The sequence below is a fragment of the Dipodomys merriami genome, unplaced genomic scaffold, assembly GCF_024711535.1.
Source record: "Dipodomys merriami isolate MVZ:Mamm:240054 unplaced genomic scaffold, mDipMer1.0.p SCAF_122, whole genome shotgun sequence".
In the NCBI taxonomy this organism is placed as follows: Eukaryota; Metazoa; Chordata; class Mammalia; order Rodentia; family Heteromyidae; genus Dipodomys; species Dipodomys merriami.
Window position 1 is genome coordinate 2,116,960 of NW_027202516.1, and position 14,029 is coordinate 2,130,988.

Sequence of the window (14,029 nt, forward strand, 5' to 3'; positions counted from 1 at the left end):
CCTGCAGGGGTGGGGTGCTCCTGTTCTGCAGGGGTGGGGTGCTCCTGTTCTCCTGCAGGGGTGGGGTGCTCCTGTTCCCCTGCAGGGGTGGGGTGCTCCTGTTCTGCAGGGGTGGGGTGCTCCTGTTCTGCAGGGGTGGGGTGCTCCTGTTCCCCTGCAGGGGTGGGGTGCTCCTGCTCTGCAGGGGTGGGGTGCTCCTGTTCCCCTGCAGGGGTGGGGTGCTCCTGTTCCCCTGCAGGGGTGGGGTGCTCCTGTTCCCCTGCAGGGGTGGGGTGCTCCTGTTCCCCTGCAGGGGTGGGGTGCTCCTGTCCCCCTGCAGGGGTGGGGTGCTCCTGTTCTGCAGGGGTGGGGTGCTCCTGTCCCCCTGCAGGGGTGGGGTGCTCCTGCTCTCCACCGGGGGAACCTCACTAAGCACCGTCAAACTCCCTCTGCAGAGCTGCTTCTTAAAATACCTGCTCACAAAGCTTCTCCTTTTTTTTTTTTTTTTTTGGTTAGAAGTCTAATTGATTTGTGTTTAGCCATTTGAACAGAATGTTCTTAATGAAGACACTAAACAAGTTGAGCACAATTTGGCATTTGTAAATATTGCCTGGGATTGGCTTCCTGAAAACAAAACAAAAAAAATCTCAGGACGTTAAAAAGCCACTTTGAGTTTGATAAAATGTGTTTCCTGACCCCACACAAGGCATAGCTCAGGGATTTTCATTTGCTAAAGCACCCTCCCAGCAACCCACCCGTCATCAGAGAAGAAGGTTTAGAATGGAGAACATCGGAGCTTAATGTCTACGATAATCAAAACCGAATGACCCAGGGTTATTCACAGAGAGTTCTGGGTAGCACGCGCCAAACATGATGAATGAAGTTTAGGAAGAGGTTTCACTGCCCAGATTCAAGTTGATCTTTTCTGTTGTTGTTTCAGTGACTGCCAGGGTAGATTACTTTTTGTTTCCTTTTGACACAGAATCTTGTTCTGCTGCCCCAGCTACACCTGCGACGCGTGGCTCTCCTGTCCCGTGGCTCTCCTGTCCCACGTGGCTCTCCTGTCCCCACGTGGCTCTCCTGTCCCGTGTGGCTCTCCTGTCCCGCATGACTCTCCTGTCCCCACGTGGCTCTCCTGTCCCCACGTGACTCTCCTGTCCCACGTGGCTCTCCTGTCCTCCGTGACTCTCCTGTCCCCGCGTGGCTCTCCTGTCCCTACATGACTCTCCTGTCCCCACGTGGCTCTCCTGTCCCACGTGACTCTCCTGTCCCATGTGGCTCTCCTGTCCCACGTGACTCTCCTGTCCCCACGTGGCTCTCCTGTCCCCACGTGACTCTCCTGTCCCGCGTGGCTCTCCTGTCCCCACGTGGCTCTCCTGTCCCACGTGACTCTCCTGTCCCATGTGGCTCTCCTGTCCTGCGTGGCTCTCCTGTCCCCATGTGGCTCTCCTGTCCCGCGTGGCTCTCCTGTCCCGCGTGGCTCTCCTGTCCCCACGTGACTCTCCTGTCCCGCGTGACTCTCCTGTCCCGCGTGGCTCTCCTGTCCCGCGTGGCTCTCCTGTCCCGCGGGCTCTCCTGTCCCCACGTGGCTCTCCTGTCCCCGCGTGACTCTCCTGTCCCGCGTGACTCTCCTGTCCCCACGTGGCTCTCCTGTCCTGCATGGCTCTCCTGTCCCCATGTGGCTCTCCTGTCCCGCGTGACTCTCCTGTCCCCGCGTGACTCTCCTGTCCCGTGACTCTCCTGTCCCGTGGCTCTCCTGTCTCCGTGTGGCTCTCCTGTCCCGTGTGGCTCTCCTGTCCCACGTGGCTCTCCTGTCCCCGCGTGACTCTCCTGTCCCCGCGTGACTCTCCTGTCCCACGTGGCTCTCCTGTCCCACGTGACTCTCCTGTCCCCGCGTGACTCTCCTGTCCCCGCGTGACTCTCCTGTCCCACGTGGCTCTCCTGTCCCGCGTGGCTCTCCTGTCCCCACGTGGCTCTCCTGTCCCCACGTGGCTCTCCTGTCCCGCGTGGCTCTCCTGTCCCCGCGTGGCTCTCCTGTCTCACGTGGCTCTCCTGTCCCGCGTGGCTCTCCTGTCCCCGCGTGGCTCTCCTGTCTCACGTGGCTCTCCTGTCCCGCGTGGCTCTCCTGTCCCCACGTGACTCTCCTGTCCCCGCGTGGCTCTCCTGTCCCGCGTGGCTCTCCTGTCCCCGCGTGGCTCTCCTGTCCCCACGTGACTCTCATGTCCCGCGTGACTCTCCTGTCCCCACGTGACTCTCCTGTCCCTGCGTGGCTCTCCTGTCCCGCGTGACTCTCCTGTCCTCACGTGACTCTCCTGTCTCACGTGGCTCTCCTGTCCCGCGTGGCTCTCCTGTCCCCGCGTGGCTCTCCTGTCTCACGTGGCTCTCCTGTCCCACGTGGCTCTCCTGTCCCGCGTGGCTCTCCTGTCCCCGCGTGGCTCTCCTGTCTCACATGGCTCTCCTGTCCCCACGTGGCTCTCCTGTCCCCACGTGGCTCCAGGGCAGGGGTCTTGGGTGGCTCCTTGATATTTTGCAGCTCAGTTTTTGTCCGTTTAGTCTCAAACCTTGGGAGCCTGGGGATGAAACGTGAGCATCACGCAGCTTCATGAGAAACCCCGACTGCGCCAGGAACTCGTGTGCTGGTGACCCGCCACCTGTGCCCTGGGGACGTGAGCGTGGTGACTGGTCCACACCCAGGACAGCGCCCAGCCCGGCGTGGATGCTGAGCCTGCTCCCTCGGACCCGAGGGTGGCCGGGGTGGTATGGGGTGTGGTCAGCTGGCTTCACTGGCAGGCTTGGGGACCGAGACCCTGGAGGAAAATGAACCAAGCAATCCGCGTTTAAGCTCGGCTGCGGAGTGTATACGCATCCTCTACACCCTTTGCTTTTCAGGCTCCTCGTGGGAGAAGAAAGAGACTGGAACCGACTCCTCAACTGTGGAAGTTTTACAAGGCCCCACCCGTGCGGCGGCACGCTGCTACCTTCTCCACACGCTGGTTTCCGGGCTGAGCGGCCTTGCCGTCCCGGCGCCCTCCCGCCTGCTCCCTGCTTCCCGCAGCTCCCGGGAAGGCTGCTCCCGGGCTCCCGCGCTGTCCTCTTCCTCATCTACCCCTGCTGAGTCCTCCCGCTGGAGCACGGCCCGGCCTCCCCGCCCCTTCCTTCCACACCTCAGACCACACGCGCTGCTTTCCGCACAGCTTCCCGCCTCAGCAGAAGTGCCCAAGACCACGCGGGCGCCGGCCTCTCCTGCCTGGCGGTGGCCAATATTCTCATTCAGTCATGATTTTTGTTCCTGGCTTCGTTTCTTTTTTCCCCCTAAGTAGAAATAAGCATCCGGGGAGGTCTTTCATGTCTTCATTTGCTCCTAGGGTATTGCAAGCAGGAAGCCGGGGCCTCACACCTCACAGGTGATCAATAAGTCTCTGTGCCATGAATAAATAATGGTGCTTTGTCCTCTTCTAAACTCTAGGGTTGCTAGACTTCACATGGAATAAAAAAAGAAAGGAAAAAACCCACAGAAGTTGAAAGTCTGTCCTCTGGGTCTTGTGTAGGCGATTGGGCTCTGCGTTAGCCAAGGCTGGTAGAGCCTTGAATGAGATCATCTGGCTTGGCCGCCGTCCTGGACCTAGGCACGTCGCTCTGTTCTTAAAGTGGATGTTAGCCGAGAGGGTCACGGCTCTGGCTCTACACGCCGGCAGCTGGCAGCTTCCCTATGAAGCCCGGGTTACCGCAGAGCCTCTGTGGCCATGGAGGGCAAGGCACAGGCCAGAGCCGCGCTGGACTCTTCCCCAACACGGGAATACCCGCGAAGATACCGTCAAGACAGTCTACGATGCAAACCACAAAGGCTCTACGTGTGAAAACAAAGAAGACACCAAGTGGAGGGAAAACAGCGGATGAGGGCAGTGAACAGCTCCAGGGTGAAGCAGCTGCGGGACGCAGGAGGGAACGGCCGGCGCTCGGAAGCAAGCCTCGGCCCGGGGGAGGAGGCCGGCCTCAGATGCCCATCCTCCACCCCACCCTCCTCACGGAAGCGTCCTTCCTTTGTCTCCTCCACTTCCCTCGCTCTCTGAACACTGCCAGGAAACCTTATCAGAAGTTCCAGAATAGGGGTGCTGACCCCCAATATCCTACGGTATGAAAACCAGAGGACTCACTTCACCATCGCCCCCACTGCCTCACGCCACCCACCCCTGGCTGCCACCCCCCCCCCCGGCTTTGCTGGGCTGGTTCTCGAGTCCCTCACCCCAAGCCGATCCTCCACATGGAAAAAAGCCCGAAGTGCGCGGCAGAGTCAGGTGGCGGGTCTCACCGGTGCTCACCCTGCTCTGACCCATCGACCCCCGCAGAGAAGTGCAATTTCCTCGTGCTTAATCTACCACCTCAAACACCTCGGCTTTGAGAAAAGGCCTAGAAACACCAACAATAAACATTCTGTTATATCACAAGCATAAAACCCGGTGAACAAAACGATGCCTCTATCTCATCATTCAAATGTAAAAGAATGTGATAACATCAAATCCTTTCATGAAAAAGACACTGTTTTCTTTAAAAAACAAACAAACATATGAAAGCACATGTTGGGGGCGGAATTTTTTTCCAGAAAAAAATTACTTTTGATCATTATTAGAGTGCACAGGGAAAAAATATGACTTCTGAGTCAACAAATCCACTACAGTGCTTCTCTAAACACTTGGGCCCAACTGTAAATGCTACAACCCATGAGGATAATTTTCACTAAAAACTAAACTCAACATCTTAAGATTTTGTTTAATAAAATCCTCACCCCATCTAATAGATAGACTGTTGAATGGTCACGTTTTCTTGACTTACTGGTGGCTGTTCATTTTGCTCATTTGATAGGTTTATGCTCATATCAAAATGTTGTATTTTTATGGGTATCATGCATACATGTGCAGTGTTCCAATCACGCAAACATGCTTACCTCCTCAAACAGCTGTCATGCATTCATGGAACGGTTCTCAGTCTTTTCTCTGGCTGAAACATGTACTATACATTACTGCTCCCCATGAGTCTGCCATGTTCTAGACAGCAGACCTTATTCCTTCTGCTAACTGTGGCTTCCCATCTGCCCCCAACTTTCCCCCAACTCCTTCGAACTGGGAGTTTTAAGAGAATAAAAAGATCAATTATGATGGAGAGATTCATGGTGATCAATATACATTGCATATATAACACGGACATGTGGAATGAAATCTCCCTATACAATGAATCGATGCTACTAAAATTTTTGTAAGTCAAATTATACTCTAACACTTATAATCACAGAATATAAATGATTTGCCTTTAAAATTACTCTCCATAATGAAGCTCATTTCTTTGCTGAGTCACTAGAGAATCTAAAAGGCAACAAGATTCGTTTGTTATCATAGGAGAAACATGACATTCTGTGGGAAGTTAAGCCTCTTTGTGGAATAGTATTTTTTATTCCTAGGGGTTTCGATTCAGTATCTCAGTTCTGAGTAGAGTGAGCCCTCATCAATGCCGCTCCTTTGCTCTCCCATCTCTCCCAAGCCCACCCGTACTCTGTTTTCCTAGTTCCATTTTCATGAATATGCATCAAATGTTCTGACCACATTTACCCACCTGCCTCTCTCCAGTCATCAATTCCCCTCCAGAGCCTTTGAGGCCCTGGAGTCCACTGAAGAAGCTCTGAGCTTAGAGATCCCAAGTGGAGTCAGAAATTCAACTTTTTCTGGGGTTTCCTGGTCATTTTAACATAATCAGTCCAGTGTAGACATTAGGGTTCGTCTTTTGAAATAAACCCCCAATGCCCAGTGATTACTGTGGAGGAGACAGAAGACAATGAAGCAATGTGTGACGCGATAGCATTTGTGTAGAGTAGATCCCCTGCACAGAAAACACCAAGGCGGCTTTGGAGAAGAAGTGCAGACAAGACTACAAGTCATGCATTGGAAGAGTTCCCTGGGGCTGGACACAAGGGTGAGAAAGGAAAATCCAAAGGAGTGCATGTGGGGAAATAAGCAGAAAGGAATAAAGGAATCAATAGGTTGAAGTAAAAGGAAAAGGTCATTTCGAGTGAGAGTTACATTCTTCCTGTTGGGTTAATGGGCTGTCTGCACACCCCAGCACCAACATTTTTTAATAAAGCCAGATATCAACAAAAAATGGACAAAACTGAGTGTGTAAGCCACAATGTGGACATTTCACAGTGTCATTACACAATAGAGATTCTTTGTGCTGCTGTAATTCTCATTTGAAGAATAAGAACACTAAAGCAAGAATTTGAGTCACTTTTTTTCTTTTCAAATACAGACATAAGACTTCTTGATTCAACAAAGGAAGCTCAGCAACCAGCACTATAAATAGGCTCTGCAGATGAGTTCTAGCATGCATTTCACTAAGGAAGAATGACTTTATAGTTACTTTGTCAAATCAGGACACTTGCTAATCAAAGAAGAGGCTAAAATAAAATCATATTTGCTTTAAAATCATTATTTATTGGCTAAAAGGCTTTATGATGGTAGAAAGTTAACAATATTTCTTTGCAGAAGATGACACGGATGACAGTTGGCCGAGACTTGAGGGAGACAACGATATAAGATAATGCTCGGGTGAGTGCAAAGGACTTTGTGATTACTTCACAATGTTCCAGGTAGGCCAGAAACACTGGAACTTGAAGTTGTTTGTGAGAAAGCAGATAAGCCACAGAGCTGAGAGCTGAGAAGACAGAGGAAATGAAGCCTGGGATGTGTGGAGAAATGGATGAAGGTGACGCAGATTTCGGGTACTGGCTGTCAGAGTGCGCCCCGCCCCGACTCTCAGATGAGCTTTTTGAGGTCCCCTGGGATGAAGCCCTGGCCCTTCTTTCCCCCGCTCTAGCCGATGCTTCCCGAATTGTCTCTGGAGGAAGTGCCGGGCACCGTGTCCTCCCGCAGCCCACACCACGCCGGAGACAGCGCCCACACGCACGCTTCCAGCAACCTTGCTGCTCACTTCCAGAAATTCACTCTGTGTGTTTCTCTTTAAGAGATTTTATTTAACACACGACTGAGTCTCTGCATGGAACGCAAGGCTAATAGCGCTGTAACCCTTTCCTCTCTCTCTATGACGCCTCCCAGCCCTCTGCACCTGGAAACCCTGGCCGGGACCTCATGATCAGACTTAGGGTGCAGCCAGAACCTCTGTCCCAGCATGCCGCACAGACGGGCCAGTCCAGCGGCCGCTGAGGCCGGAAGCAGCCATGTCCTTGCCACTGCAGCTGGGACACGTGCTTAGGGGACCCCGACTCTCCTTTGTGTCTGTGGGGACACACGTAGGGGACCCCAGCTCTTCTCTGTATGTGTCTGTGGGGACACACGTAGGGGACCCCAGCTCTTCTCTGTATGTGTCTGTGGGGACACACGTAGGGGACCCCAGCTCTTCTCTGTGTGAAGGTGGTGGGAAAGGTGTGACATCACAGGGTGGGGGGGGAGAAGGCAGCAGGAAGGCTGTGACATCACGGGGTGGGGGGGGGAGAAGGCGGTGACATCGTGGGGTGGGGGGGGAGAAGGCGGTGACATCGTGGGGTGGGGGGGGAGAAGGCGGTGGGAAGGCGGTGACATCGTGGGGGGGGGAGAAGGCGGTGGGAAGGCGGTGACATCGTGGGGTGGGGGGAGAAGGCGGTGGGAAGGCGGTGACATCGTGGGGTGGGGGGGAGAAGGCGGTGGGAAGGCGGTGACATCGTGGGGTCGAGGGGGGGGGAGAAGGCGGTGGGAAGGCGGTGACATCGTGGGGTGGGGGGAGAAGGCGGTGGGAAGGCGGTGACATCGTGGGGTGGGGGGGGAGAAGGCGGTGGGAAGGCGGTGACATCGTGGGGTGGGGGGGGAGAAGGCGGTGGGAAGGCGGTGACATCGTGGGGGGGGGGAGAAGGCGGTGGGGCTGTGACATCCTGTGTGGGGTTCCCCTGGCCCTGCATCCAGGTAACAACGTGTTCGCACGTGCGCGTGCTACACAACCAGCCAGCCTGGAGCCCACGGGGACAGGCCTCTCCGGGGAAGGAAGATGAGTACGCCACTCATCAGACACCTGGCGACGCGGGACAGACGACCCCCCAGACGCCGCATCCACACAGAGCCGGCGGCCTTCAGCGAGGCGGATGCACTCAACGACAGTAAGCGTGCAGCACAGGCACCCGTAACCCAGGCGCTCGGATCTGCGTCTGCTTAAAATAATCCCCATCGTGCCGGCATCTGGGCCCAGCCGATTCCAAGACAAGCAGGAGATCACCTACGATAGTCACGAAATGCCTTCGAATAGGCAAAGATGACGGAGATCGGAGGGAAGGAAGGGGCCAGAGAATGTTGGTGCGTGGAGGGAGCAAAGGGGAGGGAGACTATGACGGATGAGAATGGAGGAGGACGGAGACGCGGGAGGCTGTTTTAAGTGGGAGAATGCAGAAGGAAGTTGGACAGACAGGAAAGCTCAAACGCAGGCCTGGAGAAAAATAAGCAGCTCCACTGAGCCGAGGTAGGATAATAAGACCGCAGGTATGAGACAATAGACAGGCTCAGCAAGTGAGGCGGCGGCGTGGTGAGCCGCCGACGATAAGAAGCAGGAGAGAACAAATCACAAAAGACAATTTTAGGTTTGAGTTTGGGGCTTTAGAATTATGATATTAGTGACACAAGGTGGGAAGCCAGAGCAAAACTTGCTTCGGGTAAATGAATGTGTGAGGGAGACCAGCATGAAACTCCGAGGAAAGTGACAAGCTGAAGGTAAGAAATCACAGCTCAGTGGAGAAGCAGAATTGGAAATGTGGGTTTAAGGTTTCACAGGCTTATCAAACAATCCCTGAGCTCTGTGACTGGTGGAGTGTCTGAAGCACAATTAGAAGAGGAGGTGAGGTCAGGTGTCATGATACCTATGTGTATAATACATGTACGTGCACACACACCCACATATATACCTATGTACATATAGCTCAGTCATAGAATTCTTGCCAATAAGGGGCAAAATCTTGGATTTAAAGAGGAGGAGAGGGAGAGTAGGAGGAGAAGAGGAAGAAGAGAAAAGGAAATAACAGAGAAATGAGGAAAATAGAGATGGCACAATCAGGGAACTGAATGTATATGTACCCCAGGAACTGAGTCAGGAGCGAAACTTTACTCTGGTTAAAACAATCTCTGAAGAGTAATCGAAGGGAAAGTTCAAGAATGCAGTCACAATTTAGTTTATAGAGAGGAGTGGTGATGATCTTCGGCCATGATGATAGAATTTGCTAGAGGAACGGAGAGGTGCCCCTGTTGGTCTCTTGTTCACTTGCATGTTGCTTTTTGTTGTGAACCTAGGTTTCTGCATTCTAAGAAGCATTCAAGGAAGAAAGAACAAAGAGTCATGAGAGCAATAAATGACACATCCCGATGCTTTGAAATAAGGTCTAACCTTCATATGACCTTGTTACAGATGAGTTCTGAACGTGGCGTGAGGCCAGTATCTACCACCATAAACATTAAGCATCAAATTGGTTAATCTGCGTATTTTAACTAGAGAAGTACAATACAAAGTCTCAGCAGCTATGATGGTTGAGGCATTGTTTTGTGTGCTTCACCGAACTAGTCCGTCTTATCCTCGTACTACTCTAACAGGGTGGGACTGCTGTAATTCCCATACAAAGCTGGGCAGAGCAGAGGCTGGAGGGCTGTACGGAAGAGGGGGGTAGGGACATAAACTCAGAGAGACTGAGGAGAAGCCTGCGGCTCTCGGGGCTCTGTGACTCCTGGCAAAGATGGCCTGGATACGCAGAAGAGATGACTCTTTCTTCATGGGCTGGAGGAATAAAAGCGAGGTGATGTCATGGCTCACGGGAAGATGAGAGGGGAAATAGGTGATGTAATATTAGAGCTCTGGGAAGACAGAAAGGAGAGGAGGGGTCCCATGAACCCCGAAAAGAGTACTGCAGAAGCCGCCGAAGCAGCAGAAGACTGAAACTTGAGATCAGGAAGACAGAGCCTAAAGATCAATAAATCAAGTAAAAAACAACTCAAGTCAAGTCTGGGGTTCCCCAGGGAAGAAGGGGGAGACCTGAGCTCTCCCATGAGCCCTCACGGTCAGACTTGCAGTAAGGTGAGGGGTTGGGAAAAAGTTCATCTCGAAGGCAGCTCCTGTTTTACAATTCCAGGGAAAGATGTTTCCGGTGAAAATAAAATCTGATCAATTGGATACACATAGATAATACTTGTAGATCTTAGTAGGAGAAATAGAGATACAAGACTAAGCAACTGAATCATCCACTAATAAATACTGTCTGACTGAAGGGTAGGATCATAAAGACTTTGTACTATTATTTTAGGTCTAAATAGCTCTTTAAGAAATACCAGCACATCTCACTCTTGAAGGCAGATTCTGTTATGAAGATTGTATGAGCCACAGACATGTCTTCCAGCCCACATAGTTTTCCCATTTTTAAAACTTCAATCAAGGTCTCATTGTGTTTCCCAGCCTGGTCTTAAACTCCAAAGCAACTGGGAATACAGGGAATGCCACCATGCTCAGATTCACATGACGTTTAATAAAACTTTTGTTCCTCATAGCGTGAATAAATAAAGGCTAAATAGGAATGAAATATGGATTCTGTTCTCAATGAACAAAACACCATGAAAATATCAAAAATAAGTTATATTTCCTGTACTGCCATCTATAAATTAAATCCTAACTCTCTCAGAGATGACAGTTTATAAGGAAAAATGTCTACCTTATTATCAGAACTAACTATGCCTAATAACTAAATGGTTTTCATAAATATGGGCAAACACTAAATACTAGAGAATTTCAAGCAATTTAAAAACATTTTTAAGTATTATCCTCTTCCTAATGTACTTTTTTTTTCAACATCAAGAGCAAGAAATAACCAAAAGTCATCAAAATGTCACCATGAACTTTGTTGGCAGAACATGGATATTTTAAGTTATTTGTTCAAGATGGATCACTTAGTCACCATAGATCAAATGTAAAAAGCTAATTCTTCCTCATATACCAGTGCTCACTTTTTGGATGGTTGGCTGTGTGTAGACTAGATTTATGAACAATATTTCTAAAATAAACATCTTAAGGCCCAAGCAATTACAGCAATCACACCTCGGAAGATGTCCTTGATTAACTCTTAGCTACAGAAATGTATTGCATTAACCATAATTTGCAAGGTATGCTTGTAAATAAGATTTTGAACTTTACCCAAAGACTCACTAATGGTCCAGTCCTGTCAGAAGGACGTGCTCAGGAAGTGAGAGTCTGGGCAGCCAGCTTGCCTGAGAGCACTCACGCGCCAGCCCTCACCAGGCGCTGCGGCGCCCCGTGCGTCGCTGCTCACCTTCTCAGAGAGCACTGCTGTATTCCCAAGACAACCATCCGCACGCGCTGCTCACTCTGTCTCGTGCAAGTGCACATAGGTGCGTGCAAGTACGCATGTCTGTATTCCAGCTCCTGGCTATCCCGACACCCAGCTATGCGGCAGACAGGTTTCAAAGCACAGAGGCCATGTTAGTTTACAGACACCCATGGTGACTCTAATGAAGCACAAATACCAGCTCACCAAGTCACTAAATTTAAAGGGATCCGAAAGGCCACGGGACCGGGACCAGCCCTGGAGTGGTAACGGCATCTGGTCAGTCAGGAGGACGTTTCCTGGCCTTGTCCCCTGGGGACACCAGGCACGGGGAGCAGAGGTCAGGAAATGCCTTTGTTGTTTACGTCCCTAGTCATGCCCACTGTCCCTCATTAGCCTGGAATGTGCTAGAGCAAAACAAGTGGCGCTTCTGGGTACATGTCGAGTGCCCCTTCGCCAGGCCGCTTCCTCCACAGCTCCCTCTGACGCGCGGAGGGTTCTCACCTTGTGGTAAGCGCCGAGGCCGAGCAGCAGGTGCGGGCTCTGCCGCTCGTCCCGCAGAGAGGAAGAGGACAGGTGGCTGAAGGGTCCCGGGGTGAGGCAGTCAGCCCCAGAGGGGGGTGCAGGCCGCAGCAGGGACTTAGCAGGAGGGTAGAGCTTAGTCTGATACAGAGGATGGAGCGAGACGCGCCGGGGAGGGACGGTCAGGCCCTGGGGAAGGGAGGAGAGAGCCACAGAGCCCGTGTTAGAGGAGGAAGCCGAGGTCAGGACGGCACGGAGCAGGCTCCGCTGACATCCCTGCAGAGTCCCCCTCCGTCGTCCCCCCTGCCTCCTCTGCGGAGGAGGGGCAGGTGCTGTGTGCCCCTGTGGACCAGAAGCTGCCGGGGGAAGGAGAGCCTCCCGGCCCCGCCGGCCTCCCGGCCCCGCTGTGTGCTCTGTCTGGACTCCGAGCTTTTGTAGCATCAGGAGCAGAGCAGAGCCTTGGGGAGACACTGCACCAGGGACCCAGCTAGTCGTTGTTGTTTTATTGCCCAGTCGACCGAGGGTTTTCTCCTTGGGGCTGGTTAGAATCCGCCATGAACATCCTCCTCATCGGAGAAGAACGTCCCCCCCCGCCCCCAGTATTTGTCTTCTGGGATGTGAGTGGAATAAAGTTTGCCCTGTGCTCAGGCATCACTAGGTTTGTCTGTTTCTAGAACCCCACTGCCCTGGGCCATCCCGGGGCTTCCTGGCAGGAGCTCTGCTCCTGTCTGCATGGTGGGCTGTAGGATGGGTGGAGGGGGTGGAGGGGGAGGGTCAGCACCGGACGCCGGGGTCTGCGGGCCTGCGTCACAAGCACCTGTGCCCCCCACCAACTCCCCTCCTCCTTGCCGAGGCCTTTCAGGACCGGCCACCGTACACCTACTGAGAACTGGGCGCGTGGTGGAGACCAGCACGCTGCTTAGCTACACCATCACACACCATCGCCGCCCCAAACACTCCCGCCCCGGCCGCACCCCCTCCTTCACACACACGGTGCAGGCTGTGCCTGACACGCTGTGCCTGACACGGCGGCTGTGCCTGACACGGCTGTGCCTGACACGGCTGTGCCTGACACGCTGTGCCTGACACGCTGTGCCTGACACGCTGTGCCTGACACGGCTGTGCCTGACACGCTGTGCCTGACACGCTGTGCCTGACACGGCTGTGCCTGACACGCTGTGCCTGACACGCTGTGCCTGACACGCTGTGCCTGACACGGCTGTGCCTGACACGGCAGCTGTGCCTGACACGCTGTGCCTGACACGCTGTGCCTGACACGGCTGTGCCTGACACGGCAGCTGTGCCTGACACGCTGTGCCTGACACGCTGTGCCTGACACGGCAGCTGTGCCTGACACGCTGTGCCTGACACGCTGTGCCTGACACACTATGCCTGACACGCTGTGCCTGACACGCTGTGCCTGACACGGCGGCTGTGCCTGACACGCTGTGCCTGACATGCTGTGCCTGACACGGCTGTGCCTGACACGCTGTGCCTGACACGCTGTGCCTGACACGGCGGCTGTGCCTGACACGCTGTGCCTGACACGCTGTGCCTGACACGCTGTGCCTGACACTGACACGCTGTGCCTGACACGGCGGCTGTGCCTGACACGCTGTGCCTGACACGGCTGTGCCTGACACGGAGGCTGTGCCTGACACGGAGGCTGTGCCTGACACGCTGTGCCTGACACGGCGGCTGTGCTGACACGCTGTGCCTGACACGCTGTGCCTGACACGGCGGCTGTGCTGACACGCTGTGCCTGACACGCTGTGCCTGACACGCTGTGCCTGACACGCTGTGCCTGACACGCTGTGCCTGACACGGCTGTGCCTGACACGGCAGCTGTGCCTGACACGCTGTGCCTGACACGGCAGCTGTGCCTGACACGCTGTGCCTGACACGGCTGTGCCTGACACGGCGGCTGTGCCTGACACTGACACGCTGTGCCTGACACACTGTGCCTGACACGGCTGTGCCTGACACGGCGGCTGTGCCCAGCGATTTTGAGAAGAAAAACTAACAATCATTGGCAAGAAGCACATTTCCAAGGACTGTTTGACCGCCATCTCCTTCTGAAAGTCCTCAAACTCGATTTCAGTTATTTAACAGCCATGGCACAGCGGCTATGGAGACAAAAGCCGCTCTGTCCTTGCGTTCCCAAAATGAGCCCAGCCTGTCAGGTGG

General features: G+C 53.5%; 1 protein-coding gene across 8 annotated transcripts in view; it reads right to left on the reverse strand.

Annotated features, from left to right (window-relative positions):
• The window catches only part of Mlip (muscular LMNA interacting protein), a 139,431-nt gene that overhangs the window by 12,649 nt on the left and 112,753 nt on the right, over positions 1-14,029 (reverse strand). For all 8 annotated transcript variants that reach the window (XM_070017280.1, XM_070017274.1, XM_070017279.1 and 5 more), the window contains one exon: positions 11,825-12,031. In XM_070017280.1, the coding sequence (XP_069873381.1) occupies positions 11,825-12,031 (207 nt within the window). The remainder of the gene's footprint in view (positions 1-11,824; positions 12,032-14,029) is intronic.